Raw genomic sequence first — 14,049 nt, 5'->3', positions numbered from 1 at the left:
TGCTTGTGCGTGCGTACATGCATGCGTGTGTACATGCATGTGCTTACGTACATGCGTGTGCGTGTGTACATGTGTGCTTACATACATGCGTGTGCGTGCGTGCGTACATGTGTGTTTACATACATGCGTGTGCGTGCGTACATGCATGCTTGTGCGTGCGTACATGCATGCGTGTGTACATGCATGTGCTTACGTACATGCGTGTGCGTGTGTACATGTGTGCTTACATACATGCGTGTGCGTGCGTACATGTGTGCTTACATACATGCGTGTGCGTGCGTACATACATGCGTGCATACGTACATGCGTGTACGTGCGTACATGTGTGCTTACATACATGCGTGTGTGTGCGTACATGCATGCGTGTGTGTGCTTACATACATGCGTGCATACGTACATGCGTGTGCGTGCGTACATGCATGCGTGTGCGTGCGTACATGCGCGTGCGTGCGTACATGTGTGCTTACGTACATGCGTGCATACGTACATGCGTGTACGTGCGTACATGCATGCTTGTGCGTGCGTACATGTGTGCTTACATACATGCGTGTGTGCGTCTGTCCAATTGATTTGTTAGTTAAGACGGATCCATTGCTTTGTGTGTGTGTGTGTGTGTGTGTGCGTGCGTGCGTGCGTGCGTGCGTGCGTGCGTGCGTGCGTGCGTGCGTGTGTGCGCGTTCTGTAACAGCAGAACTCTGTATAGCTCATGTTCACATTAAATCACCGACTCTGCACTGCCGTGTGCCAGCATCCGCACGCCACGCCCCGCTCCTGCCACGCCTTGCCACGCCACGCCTCCGCCATGCCCCTACCACACCCCTGCCATGCCACGCCCACGCCATGCCCCACCACGCCACGCCCCTACCACGCCCCTGCCACGCCCCCGCCACGCCCCTACCACGCCCCCGCCACGCCCCCGCCATGCCACGCCCCCGCCACGCCAGGTCCTTCGTTGCTTGCACGTGATGGCTCGGCATGCATGCGTGTGATCTGCTGCTCTTTCAGCCAGCCTATAACCTCGCTCAGCCGCCGCCGCCGCCGCCGCCGCACGGAGCACAGTCGTACGGAAACGCTGGTGTCGCCCCCACGCAGCAGCAGCCTCCGTACCAGCATCACGCGGGAAACAGCGTGGCTCCATCAGCTGCTGCCCCACAGCTTCCGCATCCTGTTGCCACGGGTTACCCGGGGATGCAGGCCGAGTTCGGCCGGCTGGGAATAGAGGTTCGTCGCTGCGGCACGCTCACTTGTTTTTTTTTCAATTTTTTATTTTTGTTCATTTATTTTGTTTCTTTATTTTGTTTATTTATTTTATTTGTGCTTTTTTCGTTTTGCTTTTTTCGTGTCGTTTGTTTCGCGCGTGGTTATTCGTACGTTTGTGCTAGGAAGTGCAATCGTTCTCTTGTTTTGCATCGGGGCGGGGGAAAAACCGATTTGCGCGCTTGTTTGTTCGTGCACACGCGCCGATTAAACGTGTTTCTCCGCCGTGCACCACACAGGACAACGCGCGGCCGGTCAACCTCCTGCAGGAGAAAGTGATTTTACCCACAATACCGTTGGAGTCGCCGCGGGCGCAACTGCAACACGACTTCAAGCGAGTGAACTGCAATCCAGAGTGAGTTCTCCCGTCCGTCTCGTCGTATAAACGCTAATCACACATATTCATCGACGATATTTACATCGTTAAACCCGTCGCCAGGTGTCGCCACCTTTGTATTTCCTCGTCCCGATCCATCGTTCCACGCTGCCTCTCGTCTACTTCATAATCGCGTCTCTTGTTCAGCGTCGGGCGGTGCATTGTGGGTAACCTTCTTGCGCTTCTGCGTTGCAGTATATTTCGCTGCACGGTGAACAGCATACCGCAGACCCAGGCTCTGCTATCCAAGTCCAAGCTGCCTCTAGGAATACTAATACACCCGTTCAAGGATCTAACGGTGAGCGCTAGTGATGTCACGATCATCGATTATACTCGATCATCGGTTGAACAGTGGCTCGAACCAAGCGCTTAGTGATGTCACGATCATCGATTATACTCGATCATCGGTTGAACAGTGGCTCGAACCAAGCGCTTGGTTATCAAAATCCATAATCGATTTCATCGGGAAAAAATATAAAAAATAATTTTTTATTTTTTATTTTTTTTAAAACTTGAACAAGAAAACTTGGGAAAGTGATGAGAATCAAAGATATCATCGCTACTATACAAGTTATCTTTTATTAACATACATGTATTATCCACACAGTAGTAAACAGTGCAAAACATACAGTATTCAGGGCTAAACAAGCACATACATCAAGGCTCGACACTAACTTTTTTTTTCAGTGGCCCGATCGGTGGCCCGAAAATGAAATCTGGTGGCCCGAAAAAAAACAAAGAAAAACATTATAAATCTTTATTTCAATCTCGTATTGTATATTATTTGAAAATTGGGCCGTCTGATGCACTTGCCCAAGTCTTTAAACAAACCCCACACAATGGCACNGAGAGAGGTGAGACAGGCGGAAAGAGAGAGAGGAGGAGGAGAGAGGGGAGCAGAGAGAAGGGGAAGGAGAGGGACATGAGGAGAGAGAGAAAGAGAGAAGAGGAGGAGAGATGAGAGGAGAGAGGAGAAAGGAGAGAGAGGGGAGGGAGCAGAGAGAGAGAGAGGAGAGAGAGGAGAGAGGAGGAGGAGAGATGAGAGGATAGAGGATAGAGGATAGAGGATAGAGGATAGAGGATAGAGGATAGAGGAGAGGAGAGAGGAGAGAGGAGAAAGAAGAGAGAGGGGAGAGAGCAGAGAGAGAGGGGAGAGAGGAGAGAGGAGAGAGGAGAGAGGAGAGAGGAGAGAGAGACTGAGACGAGGATGCACCGGAGACGGTCAGACGGGTGTGGTGGATCACGAGGGTGCGTGTGAGGGGGCGAGGGAAGGAAGAGCAGAGGAGACGGACGGAGAGGGGGAGAGATGGAGAGTAGAGGGAGACGAGTGGGAGATGAGATGAGAGAGCAGAAGAGAAGAGAAGAGACGAGGAAGAGGGGAGATGAGGAAGGTGAGAGAGGGAGGGCGAGCAGAGCAGAGGGAGGGGGGGAGAGAGGGGAGGGAAAGAACGTGTAGCAAGCGTGTCTACCCACACTAGAAGAGAATCTATAGAATCAATAGAAATATAGACGCCTCGGTGTGAATTTCGCAGTCTTTAAACAACACTGGGGTAGCAAATCAAAAGAATCTGACGCCATTTTTCTATGAAAAATTCTACATCCGAAAAAGATGTAAAAAAGGGGAAAAATACAACGACGATTTCCAACGCAAACGCAAAAAAATGTTAATTCGCGCTTTTTAACTTTGTTTCTCTCCCGCAGGGGGCGCTTGAGAGCGACGGGGTGTTGGTGCCTCAGCCGGCGATCCTGCAGCTGTCGTCTGCCAACATCGATCGTCACGGTGTGTATGTGATGGACGTGGGGGAGTGTCTGTACGTGTATGTGGGACGCGCTGCCAGCGATCAGCTCATACAGGACGTGTTCGCACGCGAGTCCGTCGCAGCAATGCCTGAGATCATGGTGAGTGGACGCGCCTGCGTGCGTGTCAATGTGTGTGTGCGTGCGTGCGTGCGTGCGTGCAGGCGTGCGTGCGTGCGTGCGTGTCACTGTGTGAGTACGTGCGTGCGTGCAAACGTGTATTTTTTCTATAAGTACATTTAATCAGTCAATCCTGATACAGGTTGTGATGTTGAGAAACTACATTTATGGAAGAACTACTTTGATGACTGACTACGTAGACTCGTCACAATTTTCAGCAATGTACCAGCGCACATTTTAGTGCTTTATATGTCGATATGTCATGGTATTTTGATTTTCTTGCCTGTAGGTGGAGCTACCGGAGCTAGCAAATCCAACATCGGAACGACTGCGAAATTTCATAACGTATCAGCAGTCGATCCGACCGCACTGTGCCGCGCTCATTGTTCTCAGGTACAATACGCTCACCTAAAATATGTAGTATGCGTGCCTGTTCCTTATCGAAAGTACAGTGGAAAGTAAATCAATTTAATTACTGTCGTTAATAATTAATATTGCTACTTGAATGTACTTACACGTACTTGTTATTTAAGTAAAAATGTTCATTAATTCATAAATTATTCGTTTCTGAATCAGTAATTATATGTTATTAGCATTAGAACTACTCAGAAATGCAGTCAAACCGGCCTATAACTTGAGGGAAATTTCAAAAGTTTGTTTTACAGACAGTATCCAGCCTCCGTGTGCTCACTGCGTGCGTGCGTGCGTCTGTGCGTGTATGCGTGCGTGCGTGCGTGCGTGCGTGTGTGCGTGCGTGCGTGCGTGCGTGCGTGCGTGCGTGCATGCTCACCATGTGTGTGTGTGTTGTTGTTTGCAGGGAGGATAGCAAGCTGAGAGGGTTGTGTGTGCAGCACCTGTACGATGATCGATCAGACTCAACAATGTCTTACTATGAGTTCCTACAGCACATACAGCAGCAGACGCAGCCAAAGTGAGGAAAGGTAGCTAGCACCCCTTGGTGGCGGCATCGCATAAAACCATAGACGAGTGAAACATTACGCTGATTACATTACGCTGAAATTTACTTTTGTGTCGTATAACCATGTCAATGTAGTCGTTGCTATGACGTTGCTGTGTTGTTGGCACACCGTTGCTATGACGTTGCTGTGTTGTTGGCACACCATTGCTATGACGTTGCTGTATTGTTGGCACACCGTTGCTATGACGTTGCTGTGTTGTTGGCACACCGTTGCTATGACGTTGCTGTGTTGTTGGCACACCGTTGCTATGACGTTGCTGTGTTGTTGGCACAACATTGCTATGACATTACTATGCCATGGAGAAGTAGCAAACGGTTCTGAAAAAGTAGGAAACGAGTCGGTCTGCGATGGTGGCGCCGTCTATCACGCGACACGTCCTCTGCGGGCGTCTCGACTAACGTCTTTACTTTAGTTAACGACTCGTTACTTTCGCAGGATGCCGGCACGCGGCGGCGGCAGCGGCGGCGGCGGCGATGGCGGCTCGGTGGTCACTGCCGGTCTGGATCAGCTGTCACACATGTACGTGCGCTGATGATTCCTCGCCCGTCTGCCTGACGCTTCACCTGCCTGAGCGATCAACCGTACGACCGTACACACATACACACATACACATGCTGTCTGACGTGGCGAAGCACAGGGAGCGATCGACCGTACGACCGTACACACATACACACCCGCTGTTTGACGTGGCGAAGCACCGGGAGCGATCAACCGTACGACCGTACACACATACACACCCGCTGTTTGACGCTGTCTAAGTGGCGAAGCAGCTGGGAGCGATCGAATCTGTAGCGACAGGTACACACACGCTGTCTGACGTGGCGAAGCACAGGGAGCGATCGACCGTACGACCGTACACACATGCTGTCTGACGTGGCGAAGCACCGGGAGCGATCGACCGTACGACCGTACACACATGCTGTCTGACGTGGCGAAGCTCTGATCGGGGATGCGTGAGGATGAGGATGACGATGAGCGAAGTTTGCCGTCTCTTCTAGCAGCGAGGCGGAGGGACGACTGCGCGCGCGTCGCCGGACCTTGCGCGCGTCGCCATCTTACGCTGCGTCGGACGTGTGAGCGGGAAACACGGTCGCACGTTAGTCTGCATTCACGAGACGTTGGACCAGCGATGACGATGATCTCCATGAAGTCGTGTTTTGTGTGGATTTTCGGTCTTCCGGCGTGGGTGGGGTCTTCGATCCCCCGGCGTGGGTGGGGTCTTCGATCCCCCGGCGTGGGTGGGGTCTTCGATCCCCCGGCGTGGGTGGGGTCTTCGATCCCCCGGCGCGTCTGCGATCCTCATGCGACAACGTCTGCGTCGTTGCCGTTCGACTGTCGTATATATTGCCGTGCCGCGGATTGGATGCGGCAGATCACGGATTAAGAGTGTGCCACGGTCTCACACACCAGGTCGTTAGTCTGTCTCACACGCCGCACTTTCCGCACGAAGTGAATCCGCCTTCCGTCATGTTCATGGCGCCACCTGCAACGCGGATTACAGAACATTTTTTTTGTTGACGGTGGAGAACTGGCATCACGGTCGGTCACACGATGGCGCCAGCATCTCATCTCGTGTGGTGTAGCCGCGGCGACGCATCATGTGGTGTAACCGCGGCAACGCGTCGCGTGGTGTAGCTGCGTGTGTGAGTGATTTTGTGGAGCCGCGCGGCGGCGGTTTCCGGTGGATTGCGGTTTTTCGTGGTTGCTCTTGCGCGGAAATTCGTGACGCGCGTTTCCCGTTGCCGTGTCAATCATTGCACTGCTCAGTGTAACGTGTGTGCGTGCGAGCGTGCGTGCGTGCGAGCGTGCGAGCGTGCGTGTGTGCGAGCGAGCGTGCGTGCGAGCGTGCGTGTGAGCGTGCGTGTGTGCGAGCGTGCGTGCGTGCGAGCGTGCGAGCGTGCGTGTGTGCGAGCGAGCGAGCGCGTGACGTAGGGCTGATATTTTAAATGCGTCGTAACTTGACGAATTTGCGGCAATAATCGGTCGCTGGCATAAATCTATTTCACCTGGCAGCGCTGAGATGCTGGCGCCGCCTATGTTTGCACGTGGTTTCTAGTGCGGTCGTTAGGAAATGATTGTAATTTTTTTGAATGAACTGATTGTACTGTAAAATTTAATAATATGTAGTGAAATGTGGGAAATGTGGGAAATGTGGGAATGGGTGATATCTGGGTGATATGTGTCGGTGATGCTTTATTGAGAGGGAATCGACGATTCAGAGTTGTGAGATGTCGACCAGTGTTTCTGTATTCTATGCAGAGATGTCGTTGGTTATCTGTGTTTCATTTGCAATCGTGCTGTATTTACTGTTGAAGGATAAGAAATCGTAAAATATAGTAAGGTGTCTTTAACGGAAAACAACGTTGGTTTGTCTTTTTTTACGTGAGTTATGTCGAAATCTCGTGCAAAACTGAAAGTAACGTGAAAATAATATTAGAGGTGAATAAAAAAACAAGGGACTGGGTATAATACTTACTTATTCACACTTAGCTCATGTTGACGTATCCGTGACAAAAGTACCGCCTTTAAATTAATTAATAAATAAATAAATGATTGCACTTGCGCGCATGGAGAACAGCCGTGACACCGTGGTGGTCACGTTCATCAGAATCGTCACGAATAGATCACATAACCTCGTAAAGATTAGTCTTCAAAGCACAGGGGTCTATAACGAAGACAGAAAGAGACGAAGTTGATACAGGTCATGTCGCGTGTGCAGAAGACTGACGGTAAAGCTAAGCATATCTAAGCACATCTTGAATATTACAGCCAACAACTTATGAAGTAGGATTTATTGCCAAGCCACAGCAAAAAAACTGCGGAAGCACAAGGATTTACAAGTTGCGTATATAATGTGCACTTCAAGTTAAGTATCAGAGCTATAGATAGAAGCCTCTTATCTTAAAAAATCCTCATCTGTCTATAATAATCTATAATGTGAATATTAGATATATATATATATTGAAGGTGACGGTCTGGATGGGAGAGATGGGAACATTGAGGGTTGTAACATGATTGTGAGGATTGTAGCGGAATCGCTGATTCATACGAAGCAGAATCTTATATTAAACCTCCGTCTACGCAACGACCGACCGGCCTGCAGGGGGCGCCACTCACCGCGCGTCTATCTCGTGCATACAGGACGTAGCGAACCTTGGTCCGGCGAACGACTTCTACAAGAAGCTGTCGCTGGAATGTTCCGGCCAGCAGGTGGCGGTAGATCTATTCCTCATCAACGGACAGTACAGCGACATCGCGACGCTAGGTAACAAAACAAGAGAGCGTCCGATCGCGGCGCACACGCTCGCCGAGCGTCGCGATTGGTTGAAATTCTCGGCTTTAACGAGAAATTATCAAGGCAATGTTACTAATGTCGTGTCTATTGTTTCTGCCTTGGAAATCGTTAGGGAGCATCTCCACGTCGCATCTACTGCCGATATTCTGGGGGCATCTCAACATTGATTCTATTCTTGGTATTTGGGGTGGGGGGACATCTCAACATCAATCCAATTTTCATTATTTGGGGGCTGATCGCCACATTGATCTTACTATCCCTAATTGAAGAGGGGTGATCACCACAATAATTCTTGTTTTGTTGGGGTGATTTTTACATTAATCCTATTTTCCCCTATTCGGGGGTCATCCCCACATCGACTCACGCATCACCACCGCTGTTTTACAGGGGGCATCTCCAAGTTCTCTAGCGGCTGCATGCACTACTACCCCGGCTTCCACGTGACGCGAGCGCCGGCGCAGGCTGAGAGGCTGGAGAACGACCTGCGGCGCTACCTAACGAGGAAGATGGGATTCGAAGCTGTCATGCGCATACGATGCACGCGAGGTAGGCTGCGACGGTGGTGGCGCCCCCTGTCCCGCGACGGGTGGCTGCGGCAGCGCCCCCTGTCCAGGGATGGGTGGCGGCGATGCATGTCTGTAGGAGTTTGTTTTGCGATGATAGCGGATATGGTTTGTTTCGTACAACGTTCGTTAAGCGGCATTGTTTAACAACACCTTGTTGGTGCGAGTCTACAGCTCATTACTAAACCAAACATGATCTGTCTTTCATCTTTCTATTTCTTTCGCTCTCTCGCCCCCTCTCACCCTCTCTATTGTGACATGTATAAATCCTCCTCGCCCTCGCTGCGGCGCTCCCTAGAGCGGGCCTGGGCGCTACGGCGCGGCGCGCGCGCGCGCACGCAGGCATGTCGATCCACACCTTCCACGGTAACTTCTTCGTGCGATCGACCGACCTTCTATCGCTGCCTAACATCAACCCGGATGCTGGCTTCGCCGATGCAGATGTCCATCGATGACGACCTCAAGGTCACTCCGTCATCTTGCTTCCAGGCGGCGCTGCCTCCTACACGTCGAGTCGAGTGTGCGGGGCGGTGTGCGGGGGTCAGTAGAGTCGTGTGGGGTTCGCGCGAGGGCAAAGTCTTATAGCTATCCCATTTTGGTCAGGCGTTGAATGCCATTCCTTGTTATTAGCGCAGAGGTTAAGTTTGCGGGTAAAGTTTATATTTGAGAGCGATAATCGCTGTGGGTAAGTGTAGTACTTGTAAACTCTACTCCATCAGCTATATCGACAGTTATTTTCTCGGCCGAACGCGATCAGCGTTGTTGTAGCGGTTAAACGTCGTATGCGCGCAGGCCCCGTTGGCTGGCCGCTTGCACCGTAAACATTGTGCGCCGCGCCGCATAGGCTGCGCTGCCTGTTAAACGTCATGGATTCCTTGTCGCGCGGCCCCTTCACGTGTTTCTCGCGCCACGCCCGCGGCTCGCTCTCACTGTCCGTTGGCGTGTGGTTGCACGGGCAGCGGGGGTATCAGGGTTCACACGATGTGGTTTACCCACGACCAGCAGTCTAACGGCACGTCTACGGCCTCGGCGCCAGCAAGCTATCGTGGGCCTCGTCGCAAAGACTGGGTGAGTCATTGCACCGCCACGCGCAGTAACGAGCTACCGGTCGCTAACGAGGTTATCTACTAAACAAGCTTACCACTCGCTAATAAGTCGTCGTAACATTCTTCCCTTTGTAGATGTCGTTCACCTGGTATCTGTTATTTACGTTGCCCGCCGTAGATGTTCGTTACCGCTGCGTGTTTGTGTTTTGCAGCGGTGCATGTCGCTCGCGTGACGGGCAGCCTTCAAGCGACAGCTCGCGAGGCGTTCCATCAAGTTGCACGGACGTATATGTGCAGCGTACGGGACAGACGCATGTGTCGTCATCGACACGATACCGGAACCGTCACGCTTCCTGTACTCGCTCGACTCCTACCATTGTCATCCTCCGCTCTGCTGAGAAACGGTAGTGGCCGCCATCGCGACCTCTGCGCGCGGTCAGGGGTCGTTTAGGATCGCGCCGTTGAAGGTCGCTATGTGGTTATTCTACGCGATTTATTTTACGATTACTTTACTGGCTGTATGATCGGAGATTGGTTGACGCAGCGCGATTGGAAATCTTCGTTCTTGTGGTGTTTTTGCAGTGAAGTTGAGCTGTTGTGGTTTAGTATTAGGAAATATTACTCTGAATTATCGATGTTCTGCTTGAACTCTGCTGGCAACAGAATGAATTAAGAAATTTGAGAATTTAGCGAAATATTAATTAAGAAATTAATTTGTTAATCACGTAAAGGGTAAGGCAGTACGACACGTTGCCTTGACGACCGCGTCTGCTTGCAGCCTCTGCGTATCGCGTCTGCGGACAGTCGACGAACTCGATCAGGGTGTTTGCAATGATACGAGATGAAGACGAAACCGCTGCACGCTGGCTGATGCTGTAACATGTTCTAGTTCCTACGTCTCTACGCCGCTACATATACCTCACGGATGAGGTGAGGAAGAGGGAGAGGGCAGGAGGAGGAGAGGGGAGGGGAGAGGGAGGAGAGAGAGAGAGAGAGACGACGAGATGAGGAGAGATGAGAGGGCCGTCCAATCGCGCCACCTAGGGCTGCCTTCCTCATTCGTCTCACAGAGAGAGAGAGAGAGGGAGGAGGGAGAGGGAGGGGGAGGGAGAGAGGGAGAGGCGGGGGGAGGCGAAAGAACGTGTAGCAAGCGTGTCTAAACCACACTTCCACAAATTAATATAAAAATAGAAATCAATAGAAATATAGGACACCTCGGTGTGAATTGTTCGCACGTTTTCTTAAACAACGACATGGTGTGCCAAATCAAAGATCTGACGTCATTTTCTATGGAAAAATTTTACATCCGAAAAAGATGTAAAAAAGGCAAAAAATACAACGACGATATTCCAACGCAAATGCAAAAAAATTGTTAATTTTGCGTTTTTAACTTTGTTTTTTTTCCCGCAGCGGGGCTGCTTTGACGAGCCGACGGTCGGGTGCTGCGGTGCCTCAGCCGCGATCGCTGCAGCTATCGTCTGCCAACATCGATCGTCACGGATGTGTATGTGATGGACGTGGGGGAGTGTCTGTACGTGTACGTGGGACGCTGCTGCCCAGCGATCAGCTCATTACAGGACATGTTCGCAGCGAGTCCGTCGCTAGCGATGCCTGAGATCCACTGCGTGCGTGGACGCGCCTGCGTGCAGTGCGTGCGAATGGCCGCTGCATGTCAATGTGTGTGTGCGTCGCTTGGTGTCAAATGCGTGCGTGTCAATGTTGTGCGTGCGTGTCCGTGTCAATGCTGGTGTGTTGGGTCGCGGCGTGTCACTGCTGCGTGCCGTGCGTGCGTGCGTGCGTGCGTCGCGTCGCGTGCATAAGTACATTCAATCAGTCAAGTCCTGATTACAGGTTGTGATGTTCGAAAATACATTTATGGAAGAACTTCTTTGATGACTGACTACGTTAGACTTCGGTCACAATGTTCAGGCAGACTGTCACCAAGCCGCACATTTTAGTGCTTTATATGTCGATGATTGCTCATGGTATTTTGATTTTATCTTGCCTGTAGTGGAGTACGTGATGCTAGCGAATGCGACATCGGAACGACTGCCGAAATTTCATAACGTCCCTATCAGCACGTCGATCCGACCTCACTGTGCGCCGTCTCACTTGTTCTCAGGCTACAAATAGGCCCACCTACAAACTATGTAGTACTGCAGTACCTGTTCCTTATCGAGAAGTTACAGTGGAAGTAAGATCAATTCTAGGTTTACTTTGCGCTTAATAATTAATATTGCTTACTTTAATATGTACTTACACGTACTTAGTCATTTAGTTTAAAAATGAGTCATTTTGAAATTCAAAGATTATTCGTTTCTGAATGGGTAATCAATGTTATTAGGCTTATAGAACTACCTCCAGAAATGCAGTCACAACCGGGCCTATAACTGAGGATTGCTGCGTGGTGTTGTCTGCTGTGCGGTCTGCGTCTGTGACAGTGCGTGCGTGGTGCGGGCATGCCCTCACCATGCGGTGTGTATGTTGTTGTTCTGCAGGGAGGATAGCAAGCTGAGCGACGAGGTTGTGGTGCAGCACCTGTACGATGATCGATCAGACTCGAACAATGTCTTACTATGAGTTCCTACTAGCACATACCAGCAGACAGACGCAGCCAAAGTGAGGAAAGGTAGCCTAGCACCCCTTGGTTGGCGGCAATCGCATAAAACCATAGACGAGGTGAAACATTAACGCCGGATTACATTACGCTGAAATTTACTTTGTGTTGTATAACCATGTCAATGTATCGTTGCTATGACGTTGCCTGTGGTTGTTTGGCCACCACCGTTGCGTTATGACGTTGCTGGTGTGTTGTTGGGCCACACCGTTTGCTATGACGTTGCTATGTTGTCGGCGCACCGTTGCTATGACATTATAGCCATGGAAAAGTAGCAAACGGGTTCTGAAAACAGTAGGAAACGAGTCGGTCTGCGTATCGGTGGCACGCGCATCTATTCAGCGCGACGCTGTCCTCTCGTGGGCGTTATCGCGCTAGTCTTTACTTTAGTCAAACGACTCGTTACTTTCGCAGGAGGATGGCCGGCACGCGGCGGCGGAGCGGCGGCGACGGCTCGGTGGTCACTGCCGTCTTGGATCAGCCTGTCACACGATGTCTACGTGCCCGCTGATGATCCTCGCCCGTCTGCCTGACGCGTTTCACTGCCTTGAGCAGATCACCGTACTCAGCCGTACACACCACGCACACATACACATGCCTGTCTCTGGACGTGGCGAAGCACCCGGGACGATCGACCGTACGACCGTACACACATACACACATACACCATGCGCCGCCTGTCTGGTCCGCTGGCGAAGCACAGCGGAGCAATCCGACCGTACGACCGTACAGCACGCTGTCATTATAGTGGCGAAGACTTGGGAGCGATCGGACTGTACGACCGTACACACACGGCTGTCTGACGTGGCGAAGCACAGGAGCGATCGACCGTACGACCGTTACAACACATGCTGTCCCCCCCCCCCCCCCCCCCCCCCCCCCCTCCCCCCCCCCCCCCCCCCCGCCCCCCCCCCCCCACCCCCCCCCCCCCCCCGTGGCAACGCACCTGGCCGAGCGATCGACAGCCGTACGACCGACACACATGCGTCTGACCCGTAGTGCGAAGCTTGATCGGGGATGCCGTGAGGATGAGGAGACGTAGTGGGAGCGAAGTTGCCGTCTCTTTCTTAGCAGCGGGCGGAGGGACGACTGCTGCGGCGCTGTTGCCGGACCGTGCGGCGTCGCGCCATCTTACGCTGCCGTCGGCGATGACGATTTGATTACCATGAAGTCGCGTGTTTTGTATGGATTCTTCGATTCCCCCGGCAATTGGTGGGGTCTTCGATCCCCGGCGTAGCGGTGCGGGTCTTCCGATTCCCCGGCGGCCTGTGGTGGGGTCGCAGCACACGACAGAAGCACTCACTCACGCCCTAAACGTCTGCCGTCGTTGCCCGATTCGACTGCTCGTAATGATATTGCCGATTGCCTCGGATGGATGCGGCAGATCACGGTATAAGCAGTGCTTGCCACGCGTCTCACACACCAGGCGTTAGTCTGCTCTCACACACCGCACTTTCCGCACGAAGTGAATCCGCCTTCCGTCAGTTCGTGCGCACACTTGCAACGTGCGGATATACGGGAACATTTTTTTGCTTTCTTGGCGGATTTGGGGAGAACTGCGCATTCACGCGTCACCGATGGGCCAGCATCTCATCTCGTTGTGTGTAGCCGCTGCGAACGCGTTCATGATTGGTTAACCGCCTGGCAACGCGTCGCGTGTGGTGTAGCTGTAGATGACGCGTTGGTGTCGCCTGCGTGTCGCCGCCGGCATACGGCCGTTTGTGTGGTGTTTGCGCTCGGCAACGCGTGGGGGGTGTCTTGTTTCTGCTGCGAGAGCGCGCCGGGGGCGGCGGTTACCCGGTGGTCTCGCGGTTTTTTGTGGTTGCCTCTTGCGCCGGAAATTCGTGATGCGCGATTTCCCTGTTGCCGTGTCAATCATTGCGCAGCTGCTCAGGGCTAACGCTAGTGTCGTGCGACCCGCCGTGCTGTGCTGTGCGAGACGTGCAGCACGCGTGACGCAGCGTTTCTTCGTACTATTGGCGTCCGTGTGCGCACTCT

At 52.2% G+C, this 14,049-nt stretch overlaps 1 protein-coding gene and 1 long non-coding RNA gene across 3 annotated transcripts in view; both read left to right on the top strand.

Annotated features, from left to right (window-relative positions):
• Positions 1-975: 975 nt before the first annotated feature.
• The window catches only part of LOC106818332 (protein transport protein Sec24B-like), a 21,084-nt gene continuing 8,010 nt past the window's right edge, over positions 976-14,049 (top strand). Inside the window, exons 1-10 of the mRNA XM_014823048.1 lie at positions 976-1,221; positions 1,497-1,612; positions 1,829-1,931; positions 3,335-3,532; positions 3,840-3,943; positions 4,368-4,481; positions 4,966-5,027; positions 7,634-7,795; positions 8,213-8,371; positions 8,731-8,831. Coding sequence (XP_014678534.1) covers positions 976-1,221; positions 1,497-1,612; positions 1,829-1,931; positions 3,335-3,532; positions 3,840-3,943; positions 4,368-4,481; positions 4,966-5,027; positions 7,634-7,795; positions 8,213-8,371; positions 8,731-8,831 — 1,365 coding nt within the window. The remainder of the gene's footprint in view (positions 1,222-1,496; positions 1,613-1,828; positions 1,932-3,334; positions 3,533-3,839; positions 3,944-4,367; positions 4,482-4,965; positions 5,028-7,633; positions 7,796-8,212; positions 8,372-8,730; positions 8,832-14,049) is intronic.
• On the top strand, positions 3,332-6,374 carry LOC106818333. 2 transcript variants are annotated; one of them, XR_001395193.1, is made up of 5 exons: positions 3,332-3,532; positions 3,840-3,943; positions 4,368-4,491; positions 4,966-5,188; positions 5,329-6,374. It is a non-coding gene; the product is annotated as an uncharacterized LOC106818333 (long non-coding RNA). The 2 variants fall into 2 exon arrangements; XR_001395192.1 differs by having other exon boundaries at positions 4,966-5,251.

Source organism: Priapulus caudatus, unplaced genomic scaffold (assembly GCF_000485595.1).
Source record: "Priapulus caudatus unplaced genomic scaffold, Priapulus_caudatus-5.0.1 Scaffold2168, whole genome shotgun sequence".
NCBI lineage: Eukaryota > Metazoa > Priapulida > Priapulimorpha > Priapulimorphida > Priapulidae > Priapulus > Priapulus caudatus.
Note: the sequence above shows the minus strand (reverse complement) of the source record. Positions and strands in the feature narration are given on the sequence as shown.